Below are 22,606 nucleotides of genomic sequence, written 5' to 3'. Positions count from 1 at the left end.
TTTTAATCTTTTCTTAATTTTGGGGATAAAACGTTAAAAGCGTTCAGCATACGACATTCGCCTCCGCTTTACGGCTCCATCAGGTTGCTAAGCATTTTTAGCGTCCTGTTTGTCTACAGTTGCTAGCTAATTGTTAGCTGACTGCTAATTCAGAGGGAAAAAAGGGGGCAAACTAAGCCCTGTCAAACAATGTGTTTTATTAGATTTCGTCGCGGATTAACGCATAGAACAAGGACTTCTACACGGACTAACTCGACTAAATGATGGCGAATGAGGTGGGAGATGACGCCGATGTCTTTTAGTAGCGTAATTGATGAGCTAGCTTATATACGCTGCTAAAAGTGGACGTTTAAATAATTCTTGGTTAGCTCCATCTTAGAGGTAAAAAGTGAGATGAGATGTAGCAAAAAAAACAAAAAAAAAAACAAGTGTCTGGCACATTTGCAGCTCTGCTTAAAACCGAGAGTTGAGTCACGACAATAAAAACACAACACATAAATGCCGAAATATATTAAGCCACTGGTTTATCATCTTTATGATAGATGGTACCAGACGTTTCTTATTTGATGTACACTAATTATCTAGTCTGTGTGTGTGTTGTATGGCTTGTTTTGACATTTCTCTAATCATAACAAGTTGCCCCGTCTTTGCAGCCTGCAGCAACGCGCCATTGATTTCCAAACAACGACTGAATGAAAGCAGAAATATTTCCTGTCTCGTTGGGCTTTGAACGTTTGTGGTTCTCACATGAGTTCCAGGGAGTCAGCCAAGATGGGGGACATCTTGGCAACTGAAGCTGATCTTCTTGGGATGATCCAAGAGGTAACACGTTTTTTGCAGTACACACTGATGTAAAAACAAATGAATTCTAAATTTATTTATATTTTCACCGCCAACCTTTATAGGAATTCACCAGATTTGCAGAAATAGGTGTTGTGTATCCTGTATGTTAAACCTGGGAGTCTGTTTGATCTTTGTTTAATTTTTCTGCTTTTGCAGTATCTTAGGTTTGAAGAATTTGAAGAGACTGTTCAAACGTTTGACAAGGAGTGCAAAACCAAAGGCAAGCTTGTCTCAAAGCCACGTGGGAGTACTCTCAGAGACTCAAAGACTCGTGTCATCCAGGTAAATTATCCAGTAATGAACCAGTTTATTAACCCTTTGTTCTTTATAGTAGTTTATCAGCTGTAGAGGTAAATGTCATTACATAACAGGAAGGGTGGTAAGTTGTAGGACACAAAGGCTAATATAATGAATGAATAGAAATGTTTATTGAAGTGTCATTGATACTATGTGCCAAGCCCAGACAGGCTCTTATGACACTATTAACAATTAAGAAGTAGCCATACATTAACAATACAACAAAAACATATTTTAGACAGGATAAAGTGCTGTTTGTCTAACCACCCATGCTCGCTTTATAAATTTTACCAGCATAAACATCTCTTTCTCAAAAACACATCACCATCTGATTACCAAAATAAAGTGCGATCTCCTCAATGGATTTTCTCAAACATAAGCATTTTCAGGTGATTATATAATGGACAATAAAACAAAAAAATTAAATTCATCCTCAACAACATTTAAATCGCGTAAACGCACGGATGTTGTTCCTCCAATAGCCCTTTGTATCATCTCAACTCAAACGCAAGAGGCAGAACACCGCATCTTAGCTGGGCACAGAGAGATCTCTATCTTCTTTTCAAGCTACCTTTAACATAAGGCTCCGTCTCAACATTGTCTTGAAATCCAGCATAACTTCTTAGCTTTGGTTTGTTGAGTACATCAAATTTCCACTGGTTCGTATTTGTCTGAAACAAGTTCTGCTTAAGTTATGTAATTTTACATTTGAAATTATAAAAAAAAAAAAAAAATTGGCTGTTTTTTTTAAAGAAAATATTGCTGGAGCATTGTTTGACCAGGGATATTTATCAGATTTACCCCAATAGTTTTTTTTTTTCCTCGTAAGCCTGTCTTCAGGTAAACACACAAGGTTGTTCCACAATCGAATAACTTCCGCTTTTTGTCTAATCAGACAGGGCTGCCATCCCATCTTACCCTAAATGGCGGCCCTGGTGGTGTACTTATGAACCCCTAAGAAACACCTCATAGCTGTATTCTGGATGATGTTGCACTCAGGTGCATCTCCAAAGCTCTGCAGCATACAATAACACAGGAGCAACCATAGAGTCATAAAATGCAGTAAATGTGAGATGTGCAAATAGATATTCGCAAAAACAATTTTTTACAATTGTCCTTCCTTTTAATCGTGACTATTTTCAGGAAGATCTTCTCAGCTCCTTTGATGATGGAGACCACAAAGTGTTCTTTGAACTATGGGCAGAGAACGTTCCCTCCGAGGTAAAAGACGCAGATGCCGATGCACAGAACCTTGAGTTCAACCTTCATATCCACTTTACCATCTACCCATTGAGGACGCACCCGAGTAGACAGGTATGTAGATTAACTGGCTGAATAATAGTTAACATTTTTTTGAAAGAAGAAATTCATAAATCCCTCATTAGCTAATGTGCAGTTCTTCAAATTGTCCACTAGGTGGCACAATATGCTGCTTTTAAGAAAACCCTCTTGACCACGCACTGTATGAGATTATCCTTTCCTACCTCACCTTTCATTGTATTAACCACCATGATTATAATTATCTAAATTATAATTAAATCTCTCTAGGATTATTTAGAAAATCATAAGGTGTAAATGAGGCTTTTTTCCATTCTTTTAAATATTTCATCCAGTGTTTGTAACCAAAGTGTAGGCTACCATGTAACTAAAGGGAACCTGGTTATGAGACCTTTAGCTTTTGACTTCAAATAAAAAAGGTACCTGACATATAAAAAATCTCTCCGCAGGGCCGGGCTGAATTTGAGGAGAGGATTTCCCTTTTCAAGCAGTACCTTGAAACTGGTGGGGCAGCCCTGAGCCAGACCGCTGAGTTTCTGCCTTATTACGCTTTGCCTTTCGTTCCCAACCCCACCATTCACCCCTCCTTCAAGGATCTATTTCAGGTCCGCTAAAGCCGCCTCTCTTCCTATTAACCAACACATAACCAACATCCAACACTTTTCTAATAGTTATTTAATATGTCTAATTTTTGTCATTAGGATTCCTGGATACCGCAGTTGAAGGACAAGTTGGAGAAGTTCTTATCGGTTACTCTGAAATCATCTAAGATTCCTCGGCTGTTGACTTTATATGTATCCTTTTTTCTGTGCCATCCCCCCTCACCCCCCCCCCCCAACCCCTCTGCAGGCTCTTTCTGAAAACATTATCAGAGTGCAGAGAGAGAGAGAGTTTTCTTCCTGTGTTGCGTTCAAAGACATAAGAATAGCAAACGTTGTGGGCAAGCATTCAAGTCTAACAGTGTTATAGTAAACTGTTTCTCTGTCATTTGCTACAACTGGTTTTAGCAGCGCTAAACAGCAAGAGTCTAAAAATAAAAAAAAGTACTTTTAACTTTTATTTTAGGTGAATAATTGGAACACCTGGCTCTGGTTTCGTAGTGAATGTCTGTGGGATTTTTCTGGCTTCATGTGAACCTTTGCTTTCGGTGTGGTTAGTTTACCATTGTTATATCTGCGATCTCGATGCCTTGCGGTCAGAGTAAAGGGTTTTAAAACTTAAGGTAGATCATTAAACCAAACAAAATTAGATGGCATTTTGAAATTATAGATCGCACAGTTAGTTGATGCTACACCTAATCTTTGGTACCACTTAACTAAAAAATGCTGAAAATCAGATCAACATTCTTAAAAAGGCTCCGTTGCCTGCAAAATTTGTCAAAGTGCAAACACTTTTACAAATGACTCCTGCCAATGTGTTTCCAAAAGCAATTGCTCCAAAGTGTCATTTATTAGTTAATTAATTACATATTTCCCAGCAAAAAAAAACAGAACTATAACCCTGCTGCTTACCATGGCTTGTAGGGTTTATTACTACAGATAGGCTTATAGATAAAGTGTTCTGTGCGATTTAGGGATGCTACCCTTCCACTCAAGTAGCCATTGTTATCTGACCTTCTGAAAACTTGGATCTAAAGCACTATAGCCTTTCAAAATAAATTCATAAATTTATACTACAAGGAAGTTAAGCTTCTTCTTACTATAATATGATAAGAAAGAGCCATTACTGAATCGTTTTGTACAAAAGTAAAAAATTTGAATGAGTGAAAAAGTCAGACATTTCACACGTCTAGAAACTTATTTTAGAGGACTAGGTGAACATTTACCTAACAAGAAGTAGTATTTATGGATGTTTTTTTTATTAATTAATGGTAATTAAAATCTAGTTCTGCAAAAACATCAAGAGAAAACTGTCAGCCTAATAGACTTTTTATTTACATTAAACTGCCAAAGTAAACCTTTATATAATGCCTTTTAGTTATCAGAAGTGCTTCACAAGAGGAAAAACTCTGAATGCCGACAATATTTTAAATAAGTAACCAAGAGTATTTTGAGAATGTCAGGTTAACACGTTGCCTGCAGCTGTGCGCTCTCACAGATACGGTGGGTTAGACATGTTTGCCCACAAAAAGGGTGTTGGCCACATGCCACAGTTTCAAACTTGATCTAAACTAAGCAAATATTGAATCTATTCCCACACCTTTTCTTATAATACTTATAAAAGACGCACTTTACAAATGTCTGCGATGAGTTTTTCCTTCTCAAACAGGATGGATCATACGTTTGTTTGACTTTAGTCATCTTTAGGTTAAACTAATATGTACTTTACTTTTAGCTTAGCTGTATGCGTGTACCTGCAGATAAAACACTCAGATAATAAAATGAGGAAATAAGAACAGTTTAGTTTCTTTATTAGCATTCATGGCATTCTTTCTTTAACAGACAATATGCAGAAGGAGGGTGGAAGGACTACTAAAGGTAAATGTATCTGAGAGTGTGTCTTGTTAAGGTTTTAATTTTATATATGTTTTTCTGTTTGGGGAAGGATACCCACTGTTGTTTGATTCATAACTGATCAACATGGCTTTGCATAGGTAGTCATCTTGCCTCACTTTCCATGTTAAATGGATCTTTATACGGAGGGAGGTGTTTTTCTAAGTAAAAGTCCTACTTTGATCAAGGGGCATTGTAGAAATCCTAAAGCTATAATCCAAAATTTACATCATAAAAAAAAATCACATATTGTTTTATGCTATATTTCAGTAATATGGTTCATGTGGGAATCTGTTGGATCAGTGGAGTTAGGTTTTACCTCTCCAGGATTAAGAATTGGAAAGTGGAGAATACTTGAGACTTGTGCTAATTTTAGCAGTGGACATAAAGTGTCATTGTTTCAAGTGGATTTGAAAAGGTTAATAACTTGAATATGATGTTTAATTGTGAAATATTTAGAGAAGACACTTGTTTGATTTAGGAATATCAATCAAATGTTTTTTGGGGTTTTTTTGTATTTTATTTTTTGTCATATTTCGGATGTAATGATAACATTTTATATGACCTTGAGTTTCGGTTGCTGCAACCTCAGCCTGAATGTGTTTGTGTGACCACGCAGAAGCCATGCAGCAGTTACAGCTTCAGATGGCAGAGTCGGAGCGACGCATCGCCAGCTACGTACGGAAGTGCAACAAGGTCAAAGCTGACTACCATAACCTGATTGGAATCACTGCTGAGCTGGTCGACTCTTTAGAGGCCACAGTCAGCGGAAAGATGGTAGGCCTGGCTGCCCCGTTTGGCAGATGCGTGTTGAGAAACACGTACTGCGGATGCATATTAGCACTCATGATGCTTTGGATTTCCTGTTTTGATTTCTTTGCACTTGTATTTGCAAAGTGAAGATGTGTACATAAACGTTAAATCCTAATCAGTGACATTAGAGAAGGATAATGTTTCATTGCATTTCATTTTAAGCTAGACAAGGGGAAAAAAAACCTCCTCCGATGTGCAGATTTCAAAGTAAAAGGGACCTTGTGTGTTTCTTGCAGATCTCCCCTGAGTACCTGCAGAGCGTGTGTGTTCGCCTATTCAGCAGCCAGATGAGGCAAAGCGCTGTTCAGAGCACGGACTTCACGAGGCCGGGCACTGTAAGCACCGCACGCACTCACAGCCGTTTCTCAGATCCCGTTCTCTCTGTTTAAGCTCTTTCAAAGACAACTGAAACAAGGTTTAAGGAAGGGCGTTGAAAAAGTCGAGGGCAGTCGGCGGTCACGTCACTCAGGGCTGGTCAGACTGACGCCCCTGTTTGAAAAAGACTCTTAAAGAATACAAAATGATAAGGTCGGTGTTTCCCTTTGCACACTTCGTCATCAGCAATAAGCCATGTACCCTTTCAGCAACATGTTAAATATGTAACTTTCCAAGAAGCTTTCAGTATGAACAAAGCAAAACCAGGATCTACGCCTTGACTTCCCAGATATATGTTGCCAACATACAGTATATATGTTGGCAACGTATATCCGGGAAGTCAAACTGATAAATTGGATTTCAAATTACGGATTCAGATTCAGTTTTTAAATGTGTTTATTCAAGTCGAGCAAACAAAGCAAAACCAGGATCTACACCTTGACTTCCCGGATATATGTTGCCAACATATATACTGTATGTTGGCAACATATATCTGGGAAGTCAAGGCGTTTAAACACCTGCTGTTTAAACACCTATTTATTACAACTATAGAAGCTCATCAGTTTAATATGTCGCTATGAAGGGAGTCAAATGCAAATATTTGAAAAGCACAAGTATTTAAGTGTTCACTAAATTAGGGTTGGGCATAACATTACAAATAAAGCAATTTATTTCAGTGGAAGATCAAAACCGATACTGGTCCCTGCTTAAAGCTGCTACTCTTAACTTACAGAAGCAGTTGTTTCACGCAACAGAGTTCAATCGTTGTTGCGTTAGGATTTACATATGGGCAGAAAGTTGTGCCATCAGAAACTGAATTTGAATTAGTTCTCTTCCAATTTGCGTTGCTCCGATTGAATCTGAATTGCTCGACTAGAATAAACGCATTTAAAAACTGAATCTGAATTGGCGTAATTTGAAATCCAATTTATCAGTTTGGAAATGATTGTGACTAAATTGAAACTATATTTATTATTTCTAAACTGAATTTGTTTGTTTTCGAAACTATATTTCATCCTAGTGAAAATTCAGCTCTCGGATTAGCTCCTTTCTGTGACTGGTCTCGCTATTCACTTTAAGATTCTAAAATTCAATTTCAATTCTCAAATCCAGTTTTTCGGGGGCAGACATCCGGGTCCTTGAGAAAGCCAGAGTAGTCGAGCACAGATTAATAGAACCACGCTGTACTTCAGCAAACCTACGCCAACTTGGGGTGGAGACACAGATGAAGACATCAATTGCCCAGCAACTTATTGCTGAGCCTGTGTTAACTGGCAGTGGGAGTTTTAATCAATAGAGGAAGAAATACAAATGTAAGGGCTAAATTATTAGCAGCCTCATGTCCGCGCTCTGTGGAGCTGCTTCGGACAGTTTTTACAGCTGCTGTTCCGGACACAGCTCGAGCCAGAAGGCCCTCCCCTGCCGCTTCCTGCACGTTGAAACCGGTCCCAAGTAAAATCAGTAGGATAGTAGCTGTTTCATGTCATTTTGATCAGATTTAACAACACCAAACAGCTCAGAGAAACTGCTTAGCTAAGAGCTCGTTGCGTTAGAAAATTAGTGCGCATCGACTCCCAAAACCCAGCGGTTGCTTTGTGAGTGGTGCGTTTAATGCAATGGGACGTTACACAATTAGTCCACAGATGTCACAAAACACCTCATGAGATTGTGAAGGATATAGGATTTGAATGCTATTTCTTCAAAAATCTTAGGAAAGTTGAATTTTTTTTCTTTTTCTTTAAAGTCTACCCCAGCTCTCAGTCTTTTTATGTCTAATTGGTGTTCCTAAGCACTTGCCTTGATACCAGTGATCCCACTGAGAGGGCATGCTTAATAAACATATAATAATGTTAAAATGTTTGTTTGTTTCAGTAAATAAAACACATTATTTAGATTGATTACAGAATTGGCTTTTATTGGCCAAGATTGTGAGCACAAACTACGAATTTGACTTTGGTTTCAAGCGCTTACAGCGTGCAGAAATTAAGTATTAACAGATATAAACCTTAAGGGAATAAAATCCAGAAGGAATAGCGTGTACATGTATGGGTATACCTATGAACCTATGCGAGGACTCCATCCCCATCTGTGCCTGGCATCTTTTGGTACCTCATTAAAGCTTGGGAAGGCTCTAATGAGGTAGAATTGGGGGGGGGGGGGCTCTATCATAAATCTGACCTAGCAGAGGAAGAACGAACCCTATTTGAGTTTCTACCAAATATCAAACAAATAAGTTACTTTCAAGTTTTCTAATAACAGTCTCTATTGCCAATATTCTAAAAGCATGAAGATAGATTGATAAAGAAGGGAGGTTGTGATGGTGGGACTTGGCTTATTTAGTTTTAGAGCTGACTCCTCATGCTGTAAGCTGTTCTTTGTGTACATCAGGGAGACAGAGCAGGGAAAGAAACTCTCTGTGGTGGGTTTTGCATACAGACAGATGTGTTTAAGCCTTTCTTTCTGTGTATTGTGATTATTTTCCTCTGCATCAGACCATTAAGAAAATAAAGAAGCGTGGGTTTTAATAAAAATGTATGTTTAATACCTGTTTCTTTTCAAAAGGTTCTTTTAATCTGAAAGACGAGCCTCAGCCGAACACATATTTCAGTCTAGTGAGACATACCTGTATATACAAAGCAAGGAAAGGCAGTACCCTAGTTGGTGTCTGCTAAATGGCAAAAATATTGTGTTAGATGCAGATTTGAATCAATTTTACCAACGTGCGTCAAGCTGAATTTACATTTATTAACTCAAAATGACACATTTAAGACTTAATACATTTCCCTCACCTCACCCCTACTTTAAATCATTATTGTATCGTCATTGTGATGCGTGCAGTCAGGGCTCTTTAGCGTGCTGTTGAATTGCTCCTGTGAAATCTGGTGTTTGGATGGTTTGAACTAAAAAAAAAAAAAAAAAAAAAACGTTTTATCGTGTGTGTTTTCTTTGTGTGTGATGCTTTTATCCACAAAGGGCTATTACTCTATGAGTCCTTATGATGATGGCTATGTAAGTTTCATGTTTACATCTTTTTCTCTCATCATCCCTCTCCCCCCCCCCCACCTTTCCACCTTGCTTGTTCCTCACTGTATCTTCTCCCGCTCACATGATCAAATGTATCTGCCCTCCATCAACATGTATGCATTTCTTTGCCTGACCTTGTTCTCAAGTTTTCCTATTATTTTATTTTTTTTCTCCTTTCCGCTAGATTGCCCTAGTTTAAAAAGATCTACATCTCCTCCTGTCTGCATAATGACCCTTTTAGTTAGGCCAGTTATGAAGCCAAATAAGAGTCCCTTTCAGGATGTACCTCATTATTACATCCAGTTGTTTCTCCGGACCATTGTCATTGTTCCCCCTCTCAGCTGCCCCTCGTCTCTTGTCTGTCTGTTAAAGTTAGCAGTTTCAGTTTTAGCCTATTAGGTGTTGCAGTGAAGTTTTGTAATTTCCTGAATACACAGCTTAGGGATAACCAACACAAGGAGCATTTCTGCCACGATCAGGCCGTAAAATAAAGGGGAGGGCCTTAAAACACAGCCAAATGAAAAGACAGCCTGAACAACTTATAAGAAATGTGATGATTCAGCATTAATGACCGTATCTGGGGTTGAAAATTCCTCGTTTTCTAGGTCAAGTCGTCAGAGGAGAAAGGTGTATATGGTTAAAAACAGAAAAGCTAGAACAATAATTCATGTGGAATTTAAAGGCTGTCAAACTGGATCTCTGATAAGATAAGATAAGATAGGCTTTATTGATCTCACAATGGAGAAATTGTAAACAATGGTGGACTCTTTTCGAAATATGAGTAAGGATTATACATTTTATAAAGATTTTTATTTATTTTTTCATTCATTTTATTAGGTGTATTTATATGTAAAATATGAATAATAATTCTCCATTGGTAAAATTTGTAGTCTGGAAATTTTTATGAAGTCATTTTGGGAAAAGTATGTTTTCCTACAAATTCCTCTAATGTATCACTAGTTCTCATTTATTTGAAGGCACTAATGCAAGAAAATAGAAAAATGGTTTCTTCAGAGGATTAAGTTAAAAAGTTGCTTAAGTTAAAAAAAAAAAAAAAAAGTTTCACCCTGTTTCCTTGTCTTGAGCCGTCATGTATTGTTTGTTTTTTGTCCAAAGTCTGTTCATTCTACTTTATTATACATTTGAACTGCTCTGTAACAGCTTTAAGGACACTACCCCACCGGTTTGGTGATGGGTCTTAGCCTGGATGTTTTATGCTGCATGGAGAATATTACCAAAGAGCTGAAGCATGATGAATGCATGTATTTTAGTACACTAACAACTTAGGTGGGGAGAGCTACTACTTAATAGGCGGCCTAGACTAATAAACTCAAGATAACCGGAATAAATGGGACACTTGCATGTGCTATGTTCTGCAACATATCAACAAAATTATGTTAATTACGATTAAAAGGATCAGACACAAAAGTTCTAAAACATTTAATATCAATCTTTTTTTTTTAATGTGATTCCTGTTTAAGGCCTCCTCTATGCTACGAGCATCCATTGCACCACAGTAAGTGTTTTAATCATATTTATTCCTGCAGTTTATTTGCCATAGTTAGATACAAAAATGTAAAATATATTTTTTGATGAATCTAAAGGAGGCCAAAAGAGGTTCCGATGCTGCCCTCTCTGGACTATGAGAAGTTGAAGAAAGACTTGGTTGACGGCCCAGACCGACTGAGGTGTCTCCTGCTGCAGGCGCTGCGCTGGGTAGGACGAGTTTTAGGAAATCTGTTTTTTCTTTTCTTTTAATCTGTTTTTCCATTCACAAAAGCATGTTTCCATGTATCTTTATTCTACTTGGGTGTTTTTTTGCTGTTCACTGTGGAAGTAACCCCTTTTATCCATCAAATAATTCAATTCCATTAAGTGTGTCTTTATCAACAGCAGTTGTATAAATATTGAAATTACTAACATCTAAGCCATGTCAGCCTTCAGTTTGGTCTAGCCATGATGAATTATTGCAGATCATCAGCATACAGCAATATTTCTACTGAAATCGTCCACTTGGTAGTAGGGCCAACAACAACTCTTATAAAATGAATATTTATTTTTATCTTATTAAGCATTAACAGTTTTTTAGCGTAACTAAGAATAGCTGAACTGTAGTAACAGCTAAAATAAACGTAGCATAATATTCATTAAAGATTTTTTTTTTAGGGCTAATCGCTGATTTTTGTTCACATAGAGACTCACTCGCTCGCTTCCTGGTGAACAGAGGGACACAGTGCTTCAAGCCTACATCAGTAACGACCTGCTGGAGCGCTTCGGTACGAAGAAGGTGAGCCGGCAGCTTCAATTGGAACGCTTACACTGGATGAAGGTCCTACAACGAGTGCATAAGATGATAGCGAAGCTCATTTGCTTTGCTTTTCTGAGATTGCTGATCTCAGCATGGAGGGTGTATAGAAGAGTTACTAGATGTTAGCTGAAAACAGGGGTGGGTGATGTGACCAAAATATCGCATCATAAGTTTTTACTGCTAGATCCTGATCACCGTTTTAACATGAATACCCAACACACTAAAAAAACAATATAAAAGAGCATAACTTAGAGCATTTTTTTAACTATTTTCTAATCCCTTCGCACAATTTTGTGAACTTATGTAACGCGCAATGTATATTTAAGAGCTATGTTTCCATTCTTAAGATGTAAAATACACTGCATCTCAAGCAGTTTTTGCTCAAAGCACTTTATTTTAATTTCAAAACAATAAGACTGAGGTAAAGTTCACACTCAGCATCACAATTGTGTGCAATTATCAGTTTAATTTTAGTATCAATGTTACCATAAATATAGGTATCAGTAGTAATTTTGCTATTTTTAGTAGTTTCATCACACTCTCACCAACACAGCGTTTCAGTATTAATTTTGCTCTTCATCATGACTTTAACCTCTCCAGATTCTGCGACATAGAAACATGCTGCCTTGTCTCCCTGTGGGAATATGCGCTTTTCGTCTGAGAGCTGCTTCATTTCTAATTTATCTATAAATAGAGGCCATCTGTCCTGTAGTTTCCTTCTGTACATAGTAAGGACAAATCTGCTAACTTGCGAATTTGTAAAGTCCGTTTCAGTTGCATGTATCACTTGATGTCTCTTTGGGCATTTAACTATTGCTTCCTATCTTTCTTTGCCCATTGCTCCTGTCTCTTGCAACGCATCTGAAATGATGAGTTGATGGATGACCAAAAAGTTATTTTATTTCCAACAAACTATGCTAATACCATACTACTATCATGGTAAACATTAAAACCAGTAACGATTTCATCCTAGTTTTTCAAAAGCATTGAACAACAGTGTGTAGAATATGCCTTATAGACGATAGCTCTGCTTTGGCAGCTCGTCAACATTCTTTTTAATATTTCACTATTTAAGATTGTCTTATTGCTCACATCCTAGAAAAAAAAGACTTATATATTTGTATTCTCAGTTTGTCATTTACACAGAAGTTTAATTATAAACAACCGCAATTCTGCTGTGATATGTTCAAGTGACAATGTATACATGCAAACTTTTACAGACCATTTCAAACATTTGCATTTGAGGTAAATGCAAATGTTTTAAAACTCTTGCAGATTGTTTAGGAGACGTTGACTTACAGAAAAAATGTAAATAAAATTTGTTCAATATCAGCAATAGTGCTTGCTCAGAAGTTTTTTACATCATGTAACATGAAGCTTATGTCTTTTGAACTGCTCTGTATTTTTCCTTTGCCCTAGAAAACTGTGCTCCATTTGATGAAATCAGCAAACGAGGTTGTCCGTCAATACACTGCTCGTCTCATCAATGCATTTGCTTCCCTTGCAGAGGGTACGTTCCTAACTGCCTTTGGTTTTGCATCCTCATTTCTGGTAAGAGGAAGGCAGAGCTTTGTTAAACTCACTTGTGGAAACCTAGATTGACTGAAGACCTCAGGACTGAAACCACTAATGATACGCTACAGCCGAATGCAAATGGCAAAGAAAGGCAGTTTATGAAGAAGTTGGAATACGTTTTCAGTCTCTATTACAGGGAAGTGTTTAACATCCCTGAAACATCTTGCAGTGAGATGCAGGTAAAGTGTATGATCCAGCCAAATCAACAACTTTTTGGTCACGGCTTGGACTTCAGGTGGTAGAATTATATCTGACTCAAGTGTCATTAGTGTGACTGATGGCTCAAATCAGGTTTTGTTAAAAATATGCTGCTTATGTGGATTTGGTGTTCCATATTTCGTGAGGAATCTTAAAAATGTTCAAGATTACTTAAGTTCTGACTTTTTTCAAATTCCCTGCTGTGTTCATGATTACAGGCCGGATTTATCTCTCCCAAATTCCCATTCTTCTGAAACTTCTGACGGAGACGCTAAGGAAGGAGGACAAGGACTCTCTGACTCGGGAAAATGTACTGGTTGCCCTGCAGAAACTCAGTCTTAGGTAACACCCAGCACATGGTACTTTGTTTTTGTTTTTTTCCCCAGAAGGTCACACCATAATAAAGGTTCTAGTTTGATGTAATCACCTGCCCCTTTTGGATCATTGTTCAGCAATAAACACGCAACAACCCCTATTATGCATCACTTTTTCCTTCATACAACTCAATCTTGGGGGATGGTCTACAACACACATTAGTCACATGAACAATACTCTAAGACGTTATGCATCACGATCTCTGTGCAGGCTATTTAAATGCATGCTGTGCTTTTAAATATATGTAAAATTGTGTTTGGTGCTCAAGACGTTATCTGTCTTTGGTTCTGCTGATCATTGCATGTTTCTGATTAGACGGAGACTGGAGGGTCATCCAGTCTCTCTGCTCTCTACACACCTGCAGACTCCTGCCGCTGCTGTCATTGTTTTGTTTCACATCCCAAGTTGTTCGGTAATCCCGTATTTTCCCTTACAGTTCATGGGAATTGCAGGTATGTGATTGCATCCTGAGGTGGATCAGGAATGTAATATTGATGGGTTCATTTAAACTCCCCATTCTGTGTCGAGACTTTTCAGTTGATCGCGAGGTGCAAAGAAATCATGTCGATTACAGAGCCAAAGTATAATTGGAAAAAGCGCTACAGTGATACAGAAATAGAAAGTTGCAGTTTAATGGATTTAGCTTTTTAATGTGGGTAACTGCAAATTGATATCAACAGTCTTAAAGTTACATTGCCTCTATATTAATGTTAAAGGATAAATACACGATAATAAGACTCTTGATTGTCTTTTGGAGTTTGGAAACTGTTATTTCCTATTTTCTCCAGTATTTTTAGCACAGCATCGTTAGCACAATAACAGAGGCCAAAATAGAAAGCTAAAAAAAAGCTTATTTTTCATAAGATCTTAAGCAAGCATTCTTGAGATCCGCTACTAATAATTTAAATAAAACACTTTGCCAGTCCTTGACAGAGGAATTTCAACCTGATTACATCTAGTATATTAATCACCTCAGAATTTGGTGCAGAGGCTCAAAGCTTGTAAGACCCTTGGCCTGATTTTAAGATAGAAATGTAATTCAGTTTAAGCGGTCTTTAGTATCAATTTGGTTATTGCTACTTTGAGGTATATCTTAATAAAATCGGGCATTGTCTACAATAACATGTAAGATCCAGAACATTCTTAACCTAAATGATAAGGATATTTTCTATACTAGAATTAACAAGATTTTAGATGTAACGTGTTTTTGTTTTTTTTACATCAGTTTTCTTTTACATCAGCCTCTGCTGATAAGATTCAATAATTGTGGTTGTGTGCTGTTGTTAGGAGAAGCCAGCAGACGGCCATGATCGCAGATAATCTTGTTGGCTGGCTTGTGGATGAACTGCAGGACTCGGACTGCCTCAGTGACTACACCCTGGAGTATTCTGCAGCTCTGCTTATGAACTTATGTTTGCGAACCAGAGGTAAGAGAATGAAAAGCATATGTGGATGCAGATAGTTGCAAATGTTCTTTTAACATCCCTTGTCCAAATGTTCAGAGGTTTCAAAGTTGCACCCTAGTAGGCGTCAATTCTAATTGTACAGAACGCTAAAGTAAATATCTGGAGCATCTACACATCATATTGCAACGTTATTTTTGCATTAAATGGTTTTAACTATGTGTTTGTAGTTTTGCTCTAGGAATCGACCCCTGCTTCTAGTCTGGCTGCCACAGTTTAGACAATAATCTTGATAAAATAACCTCTTGATTTTAACCAAGAAGTAAAATAAACTACTCATGAAAAGTTACCTAAAAACTGTTACTTGTCACTCTAAAAGGCATGAAACCATGTCAGCATCTGGCTTCCATCCCAAGTTTTAATGTTTACTCCCATCCAATTTTTCACTTATCCACCATTTCCTCCATTTTTATTTATTTTTTTACTTATATCTTGAAATGGTGTTGTATTGGGTCTCTTAACGTCATCTGTTATTGTGTATCTTCAATATGCAAAGACTTTAAATAAAGGTTAGACACAAAAAATACACATTTTGGCTCTGATTTTACCATAAATCATAATTCAATCCTAATTATTCATGTTATCTAGTTGTTCTCATTTGACTTGTTAAAACAAAAATAGTAAAGCAAGATTTATTCTATTGACCAGCTGAAATACAAAAAAAAGTCAGAGGTAACAGAGGGGTGTTCTAAGTTAAAAGGTTTTGTAGTCCTGCACCCAACATTTACAAAGGGAATAAATAAAAGGTATAAAGCCTAATGCTACATTGTTTGCTCCTCTGAGTGCTACAAAACAAATAAGTCTTTGTTAGACAGAAAAACTGTCGTGATGCAAGATTCAGCTAAATCTCTGTGTCTGTTTTGGATGCCTCTGTAGGAAAAAGGAAGTGTGCAGAAAACGCCAAGCATGTCCTCAAAGTTCTGACTGACCTCCTCGGACATGAGAACCATGAGGTGATTTTTACACATCTGTCGACGCGTGCACACAGACGGCACAGAGCACCAAAACGCTCACAGGGCACTTTTCTGTCCACGTGTCATTTGTTGCTTTATAGCTTTCACATCAATCCGTAAATAATCCTCGCCACCAGTAGATTTTGTGAACTTGTCAGTACAACAAAGCCAGGCCTAACAAAACCTAACTTCAATGAAGTCATGATATTAAAGCTTGTTGTAGGTTTCCCTATCATTGCATATTTTATCCCGCACAAAACGTTTTATGTGTTTTCAGTTCAATATATCTAGATTTACATTAGATGCCAAATGAAATTCCCTTGAAAATCTCTGAGACAGAGTTTGTGTCTGTTGGTGTCGCTGTGCCTTCCTCAGATTCGGCCATATGTGAATGGAGCTCTGTACAGCATCCTGTGTATTCCCTCTGTGCGACAGGAAGCCAGGGAGATGGTGAGATAGCAGAAATGCCATCATCTGTTTGCCGAAAACTGATATGATTTGTGTTTTGCACGGCAGTGGTTCTCCCTTACGTCCATGCAAGGACAGTGCATTTAATGTAATGTAAAAGTATGGAAATGAAAATATAATAAAACACGTTTCCAAGTTAAACACTAAATGTTGGATTTCGGCTACCACATTTCAGCACTGTCATACATACTAACCATGCCTGTTTTTTTTTTTTTTTTTAAAGCACAATAAATTCTTGCATTAAACCTTTGGATTGAATGTGTGTTCCCCTTTGACTCTGCTGTTTGTGCTCTGTGCTTAGAGCATAGAGGAGATTCTTCGCTGTTACAACAAAGAGGAAAACCCGGACCTCAACAGGCAGATTGAGTTCATCATCAAGCAGCTAAACTCAGGTTAGTTATCCGGCTTCAGATCCAATGCAGATCGGAACAGTCAACTTTTCATGATCAGTGCTAATGAGGTTTTAACTTGTGTGAGTACAAGCTCTAGATATTGAGACACTGGAAAAGATAGATGGATAGATGGATAGATGGATAGATAGATAGATAGATAGATAGATAGATAGATAGATAGATAGATAGATAGATAGATAGATAGATATGCAGTAATGTAGCGCTAGTCGAAACACTTCTAATCATGGTACTGTTTTGAACCCAGGTGATGAAGAAGGACCAGAGTCAGATGATGAGGAAGAGGAGGATGACAATGACGTAAGGCCTTTTAAAGGCATTATTTTTTTCACTTATTATATCCTTCACTTATCTAAGCAAATTATCATTGAGAGTAATTTTTTTTTTTTTCAAGAGGGACTTGTTCCAAAAGGCAGAATACAAAAATGACTAGAAAAAGAAGTGAGAAAGCTGATCTGCACAATGAATGACCAGAAGACGAAGGAACTTAAATAAGTGAAAGATTAGCTGAAAAACACGTTGACACAAGTCTTTGAGGCAGAATAGAAATGAGTGAAAGTTACAGAGATATTCCAAAATAATATTGTTGGCTACAAAGTTATGGATATGTTGACCAAGGTTAACTTACTCCATCGTGTTTAATAATCATTTAAGCTAAAAATGACCATGTGACACACGCATTTCCCTGACCGCAGACGCCACACATGGCATTCCTCACGCAAATAAATAACAAAGCCCATATGGGCCGCGGATGATGCGTTCACAGCGCTCAGTCTAAACCCCGCCTTCTGTGGAGCCTTTTCAGCTTCTGCCACAGCTTGTGGTCATCAGTAATTCCTGCTGCAGTTCATGTTAACAGAGCAGCAGGAAGAGCAATCAGTTATAAAAAATTTTGGTCTTAACTTTATTCAGTGACTATTTGTACATTTGGGGTCTGTTTCATTTAATCCATTCATGCAGGTGTATCTAGAAACAAAATGTCTCTGCAAGCATAAAGCAGACAGCTGGAATGGACTCAGGAAGGTAGAGTTTTGGTTGCAGCAGACAGGTTTTCTGGAGATGAGCAAATTGTATTTTCGTCAGAAATCTGGAAACAACCACAGAAGGTTGCAATATATGTTTAGAAGGTGCAATATTGAGCATAAATGTTGTGAATGGAGTTTAAACAGACATGATTCTTCTCATATTAGGCAGTCTCGGTATGTTGAAACAATCATGGGAGAACTTCTTTTTTTTTTTCGTCTTTTTTTCCGTCACAGAAAAGCAGAGCTCCTACCACCGAAATATAAACAAAATCTTATGCTGTACTTTCCATAGAGAGAGAGAGAGGTCTGATGTTGGCTATCATTAACTCACTCCATGCAGTTTGTTAAGTCTAGCTCCAGTCAAAATGAGCTAAAATACTAACATTGTCTTGTTGGCTCCCACATTGATGACCAGACGTCCCCAATTTCCAGTAAAAGTTCGCCCAAAATGGGGACAGTCTTCGGAAATCGGGAACGTCTGGTCACCCTAGACTGCAAAAGCTGTCCCTGAAATGGTCACTTTTTTTAAAGTTTTATGAATAAGAAAAAATGTTGCCCACAACAGCTATTATGGTAGCTGGTAGTGCTGCTATTATTGTTACAGACAGAGTAGGAAGAGCCAAGAGAGCCATCAAACCAATGCCCGACCAACAGGGTGTCAGACTCAGGAGTTGGAATAGCGAACATTGGGGGAGTTGATCTATAGTGTTTAGTGTTACTGCTTTGAGCGTTAGCCCATGTCAGCAAAGATGCTGCTAACATCACATTACCACTTAGAGACTGCACCCATTCTGTTCTTCGGCCATCAACGCCTTGAGCCAGCAGCTCAAGCCATGCTGGGCTCCGCAAAGCCTTCCCCAACCTTTGGTAACAAACGGGGTGAAAAATGCTCCTCCTCAAAAGACAGATCTGTGACAAAATCACCAGATGTTGCCCTTGTCACTCCATGTTTCAACATGTCACTTTTCCTCGTCCCGACCGCAACACCGAGCCCCGCTTAAACCCCAATTTCCACACTTAACCGTGTCTCTTGGAACTGCCCACTTTTCAAAATGTGTCTCGGACAGGGTTATGCTTTTACATGGAGGTGAGTCACACTTTAAAGGTACAATGGACGGTTTTTCCGTAAATGTAGGTAAGAAACGCCTACATCACTTATTGAATAAGTGTGCATGCGTAAAACCATCTGCTGTTCCACCATCTTGTGAAAGAATCTCCCAAATACACTCAGGTCTTGTTTCTGTCTTCTGAGGTCTTCCTCTTGTTCTCTAAACTTGTCTTTTGGCTCCGAACTCGAAGCCAAGAGACGGTTGTCCACTACACCTTTAACCTTAACGAAAAGACGACTGAGGTCATTTGTTTTGGGTAATCGAAGAACCCCCACACTGCAAAGAGCTTAGACTTACTAGAATGTCTTTTAAAAACTCATCTCTTGTCTTTGACTGATTGAGTATGAGATGCTTAATAGTTTTTAAAAATCTAAACTCCTCTCTGTTTTATTCATCCTTATTTCAGTTTTGTTTTATTTATTCTTTTATGAGTGTTTGTGTAACTTTGAAAGACTTTGGTCAACTCAAGTGTGCTAAATGGAAAAACTTGATATTTGAAAAATGGATAGATATTGGCATTGTTTGTTTTTATTTGTGAAGTGAAACCAGTTATTTACGTGCCTAATCTTTTTTTGTCATTGTATATTTTCTTACTCTACACTTTCACTGTTTTAGGTCAGAGAGGTTTATTTGGATTACGGTAGTACCACAATACACAGAAGTATGCCACAGATACAGAGTGGTTTCAAGCATTGTCTTATTGTTAAATATTTTTGTAATGTTTAGGGTAGCATTAGCTGTGATTTGTCACAAAATAATTTTCATATGTCACCACAACTCCAGAACTCATCATTCCCAAGAAGCTCATATGCATCATTCACAATCTTATACAGCGGTGTTGAATGGTAAAATGGTCATTTGAACGTTGCATAGGGGAATTTACATTAATTACGTCACACTCTTTTTCTGCTACAGTTTGTGTGATATCTGCTAATCGTTATGATCTGTCACAGGAGGATTTAATGGAAATGGAACTTGATAAAGAGGAAGTTCTTCAACCACAGCAAAGAGAGCTGTCTGGGGAGACTCTGCTCACCACTGAGTATCTTGGGGTAGGCAAATGGTGCACTACGTTTTGTAAGCTGATTATGCTTTTTTTCCCCCTATAGCTTTGATTTAACCAACTCAGCCTAATGCACAGCATTTACTGTTGGAGTTTATGCATTATATCGGTGCCCAATTCAAAGCAGTTCAAGGTACACCACAGTGTGTCTGTGTGCTACTGGGATGCTACAACGTTTATCTGAGCCCTTCAATGCTTCTAGTCTCGCCAGCAAACAAGAGAAACTACTTGTATAAGCGTCTACATTTCTTTAATCATAAAAGAAGATCCAAGTTTCTTTAATTAAAAGAAATATCCCCTGAAACCACATTGCTCACTCCTTCATTCTCACGATGGACACTTTTTTTTTTTATCATTTAATTGATATTTAAGATGTGACTTTTAAAAAAAAAAAAAACCATTAGCTCAACCTGTTTGCAGGTAAATTATTAAATAGCTGTAGAATTACAGAGAATCACATAGCTTACCACCTGTATAGTTTTATCTGCTCTTTGCAATAATTATGTGTAATCTGACACAACCTTAAATCTTATGACATAGTTTCACCAAATTATGGTTTTGTTTTAAGCCCATACACTCTATTTTGGGGACCATCCGCATTTAAATGACTACTCTTTCATTCTTAGAATTGAGAAATATTTTTCGATAGTGTTCCTAGTAAGAGAAACTGTTTTTTCTGATGCAAAGTGTACATAGACACAGAAGTTTTTCTGTTGTCACCACAGTGTTTCAAATTACATTTGCAATGATAGTGAGTGTGTTTCCTCTTCAAAAAAAGCGAAATGTTTTCTTTGTTTGTGGGGGGGCACATTGCATCATTTTAACTTATTACACACCTGTGAATGCTGCATGTTTTCTAGGAATTTAAAGTAATTTTGTTTCAGACAGTAACAACTGCAAATGTATCAGAAGACTGGAGAACATCATGTTCTATTCCTGATCAGAGCTCCAGTTCATCCCTCATCTGATACAATGGAAGTTGAAGTCAATCGGTGAAATTATTACATAAACAGCCTCCTAGTTTAAATGCTCACATACAGTCAAGGTGGGATAAAGGGTTGATGGTAAACAAATTCCAGCGGATTCAAGATTCCTCTTAACAAAAGGGAAACATTCCTCTAATTATTAAAGATGTCAAGCTAGGGTAAAGTGTTTAGCGTGTGGCTCTTATTTACTGTCAGTATTTATTCTGTAGATCATGACAAACCTGATGAAAGTCAAGAGGAAGTCAACACCTCTCCCACACCCAAATGTTGATGAGCCCTTACAACGGCCAGTCACCCCAAGTTTTCATCGAAACGGAAGCACCGGGTAAGTGGGTCGCATCAGGTCTATTTTCTTCATAATTCACATCTTTATTTTGTCTTTTATGGGAAGGTTTTGTTTAAACTAAACAGCACTAGTATTTTTTAATATGGTTTAAAAGTTTATGTTAAGAGTATAATTTAGTGATGTTTACCAGACTTCTGGGGTCTTTTTTTTTGCGCTGAAGGCCAATCAGATTGCAGCAGCACAATCATCTTGTAATCTAACCAGTGTTTGTGTTGCATCCACACCAGTAATAAAACTTCTTCTGGCTATGAAACTACCATTCATAATGCCTGAATTGCATTGTAATGAGTCAGCATCAGTGGCCTGGCGCTAGAACCATGGCACACTGACAGTAGACACCGACATAGCCATAGAAACATGGTATTAAAAGATGTTTCTCTATATTGTTCAGCATTATAAATGAAATGGATGTAAAATGAAATATTTAAAAAAACACCAACATTGAGGTTTGGGGTTAAAAAAAACATTTACAGTTTGTGTCAACATAAAGATATTTTTTACATAATCTAGAATATGTAATGTTTTATATGACACTGTTATCCATAGTGAAAACCGACCAAGCAGTCAGTGTTGTGAGAGTGGCAGGAACGGGGAATACCCCCTGAACAGACAGAAGAGTGAGGAAGGAAGCCTGATCCCTTCCCGGTACAATTCTCGACCTCCTACACGTTCCGGCAGCCCGCCCAGCACGGCTGACTCTCTGCGCCACAGCATTGGTGTGTAATTACTTTTGTTTTCCTAATATGATTCACTGATTACTGAAGAATTATAATAGCCTTATAACTGCATCGATTAGTAAAATAATCCTTAACTATGTGTCCATTTTATAACACTCGTTCATATCTTTTGAGTCACTCAAAGGACATCCATTCTGTAATCTATAATTGCCCTTCCACCAACTTATCTTTGCTGCATAATAGATTTATTTGAAGTGATGCCCAGTGTCTTTAGGGATATGGGGCTCTTCCAGGAAAAGAAGTTGAAACAAATTCCTCAAACTTTCTCCAGGGATAAGTTTATCGGCAAGACCAACACCAAAAGGCCTTATGAACTTCTTTTTTTCTTTTATAAAATAAACTAAACTACCAAACATCAGGTTGGGCTCATGCGGTTGAGAAAAATTAATCCTAGACTTTTTTTTTTGTCGTTTATAGAAAAACCTGGTCTTAAAATAAATAGACACATATTTTATTAAATCCCATTTA

General features: G+C 37.8%; 1 protein-coding gene across 2 annotated transcripts in view; it reads left to right on the top strand.

The window, feature by feature from the left end:
- Nucleotides 1-79: 79 nt before the first annotated feature.
- The window catches only part of LOC105933168 (lisH domain-containing protein ARMC9), a 34,893-nt gene continuing 12,366 nt past the window's right edge, over nucleotides 80-22,606 (top strand). The window contains exons 1-23 of one of the 2 annotated variants that reach the window (XM_012872584.3): nucleotides 80-275; nucleotides 654-822; nucleotides 1,000-1,125; nucleotides 2,284-2,454; nucleotides 2,868-3,023; nucleotides 3,120-3,212; nucleotides 4,871-4,895; nucleotides 5,530-5,687; nucleotides 5,960-6,058; nucleotides 9,072-9,107; nucleotides 10,604-10,638; nucleotides 10,727-10,838; nucleotides 11,317-11,409; nucleotides 12,850-12,940; nucleotides 13,422-13,545; nucleotides 14,866-15,005; nucleotides 15,918-15,994; nucleotides 16,370-16,444; nucleotides 16,764-16,854; nucleotides 17,120-17,172; nucleotides 19,960-20,058; nucleotides 21,265-21,380; nucleotides 21,948-22,117. In XM_012872584.3, the coding sequence (XP_012728038.2) occupies nucleotides 748-822; nucleotides 1,000-1,125; nucleotides 2,284-2,454; nucleotides 2,868-3,023; nucleotides 3,120-3,212; nucleotides 4,871-4,895; nucleotides 5,530-5,687; nucleotides 5,960-6,058; nucleotides 9,072-9,107; nucleotides 10,604-10,638; nucleotides 10,727-10,838; nucleotides 11,317-11,409; nucleotides 12,850-12,940; nucleotides 13,422-13,545; nucleotides 14,866-15,005; nucleotides 15,918-15,994; nucleotides 16,370-16,444; nucleotides 16,764-16,854; nucleotides 17,120-17,172; nucleotides 19,960-20,058; nucleotides 21,265-21,380; nucleotides 21,948-22,117 (2,215 nt within the window). In that variant the 5' untranslated portion in view covers nucleotides 80-275; nucleotides 654-747. The remainder of the gene's footprint in view (nucleotides 276-653; nucleotides 823-999; nucleotides 1,126-2,283; nucleotides 2,455-2,867; nucleotides 3,024-3,119; nucleotides 3,213-4,870; nucleotides 4,896-5,529; nucleotides 5,688-5,959; nucleotides 6,059-9,071; nucleotides 9,108-10,603; nucleotides 10,639-10,726; nucleotides 10,839-11,316; nucleotides 11,410-12,849; nucleotides 12,941-13,421; nucleotides 13,546-14,865; nucleotides 15,006-15,917; nucleotides 15,995-16,369; nucleotides 16,445-16,763; nucleotides 16,855-17,119; nucleotides 17,173-19,959; nucleotides 20,059-21,264; nucleotides 21,381-21,947; nucleotides 22,118-22,606) is intronic. The other variant, XM_012872586.3, reaches the window with a different exon arrangement.

The sequence above is a fragment of the Fundulus heteroclitus genome, chromosome 9, assembly GCF_011125445.2.
Source record: "Fundulus heteroclitus isolate FHET01 chromosome 9, MU-UCD_Fhet_4.1, whole genome shotgun sequence".
Lineage (NCBI taxonomy): Eukaryota > Metazoa > Chordata > Actinopteri > Cyprinodontiformes > Fundulidae > Fundulus > Fundulus heteroclitus.
The sequence above is the reverse complement of the archived record's forward strand: the minus strand, read 5'-3'. Positions and strand labels throughout refer to the sequence as shown.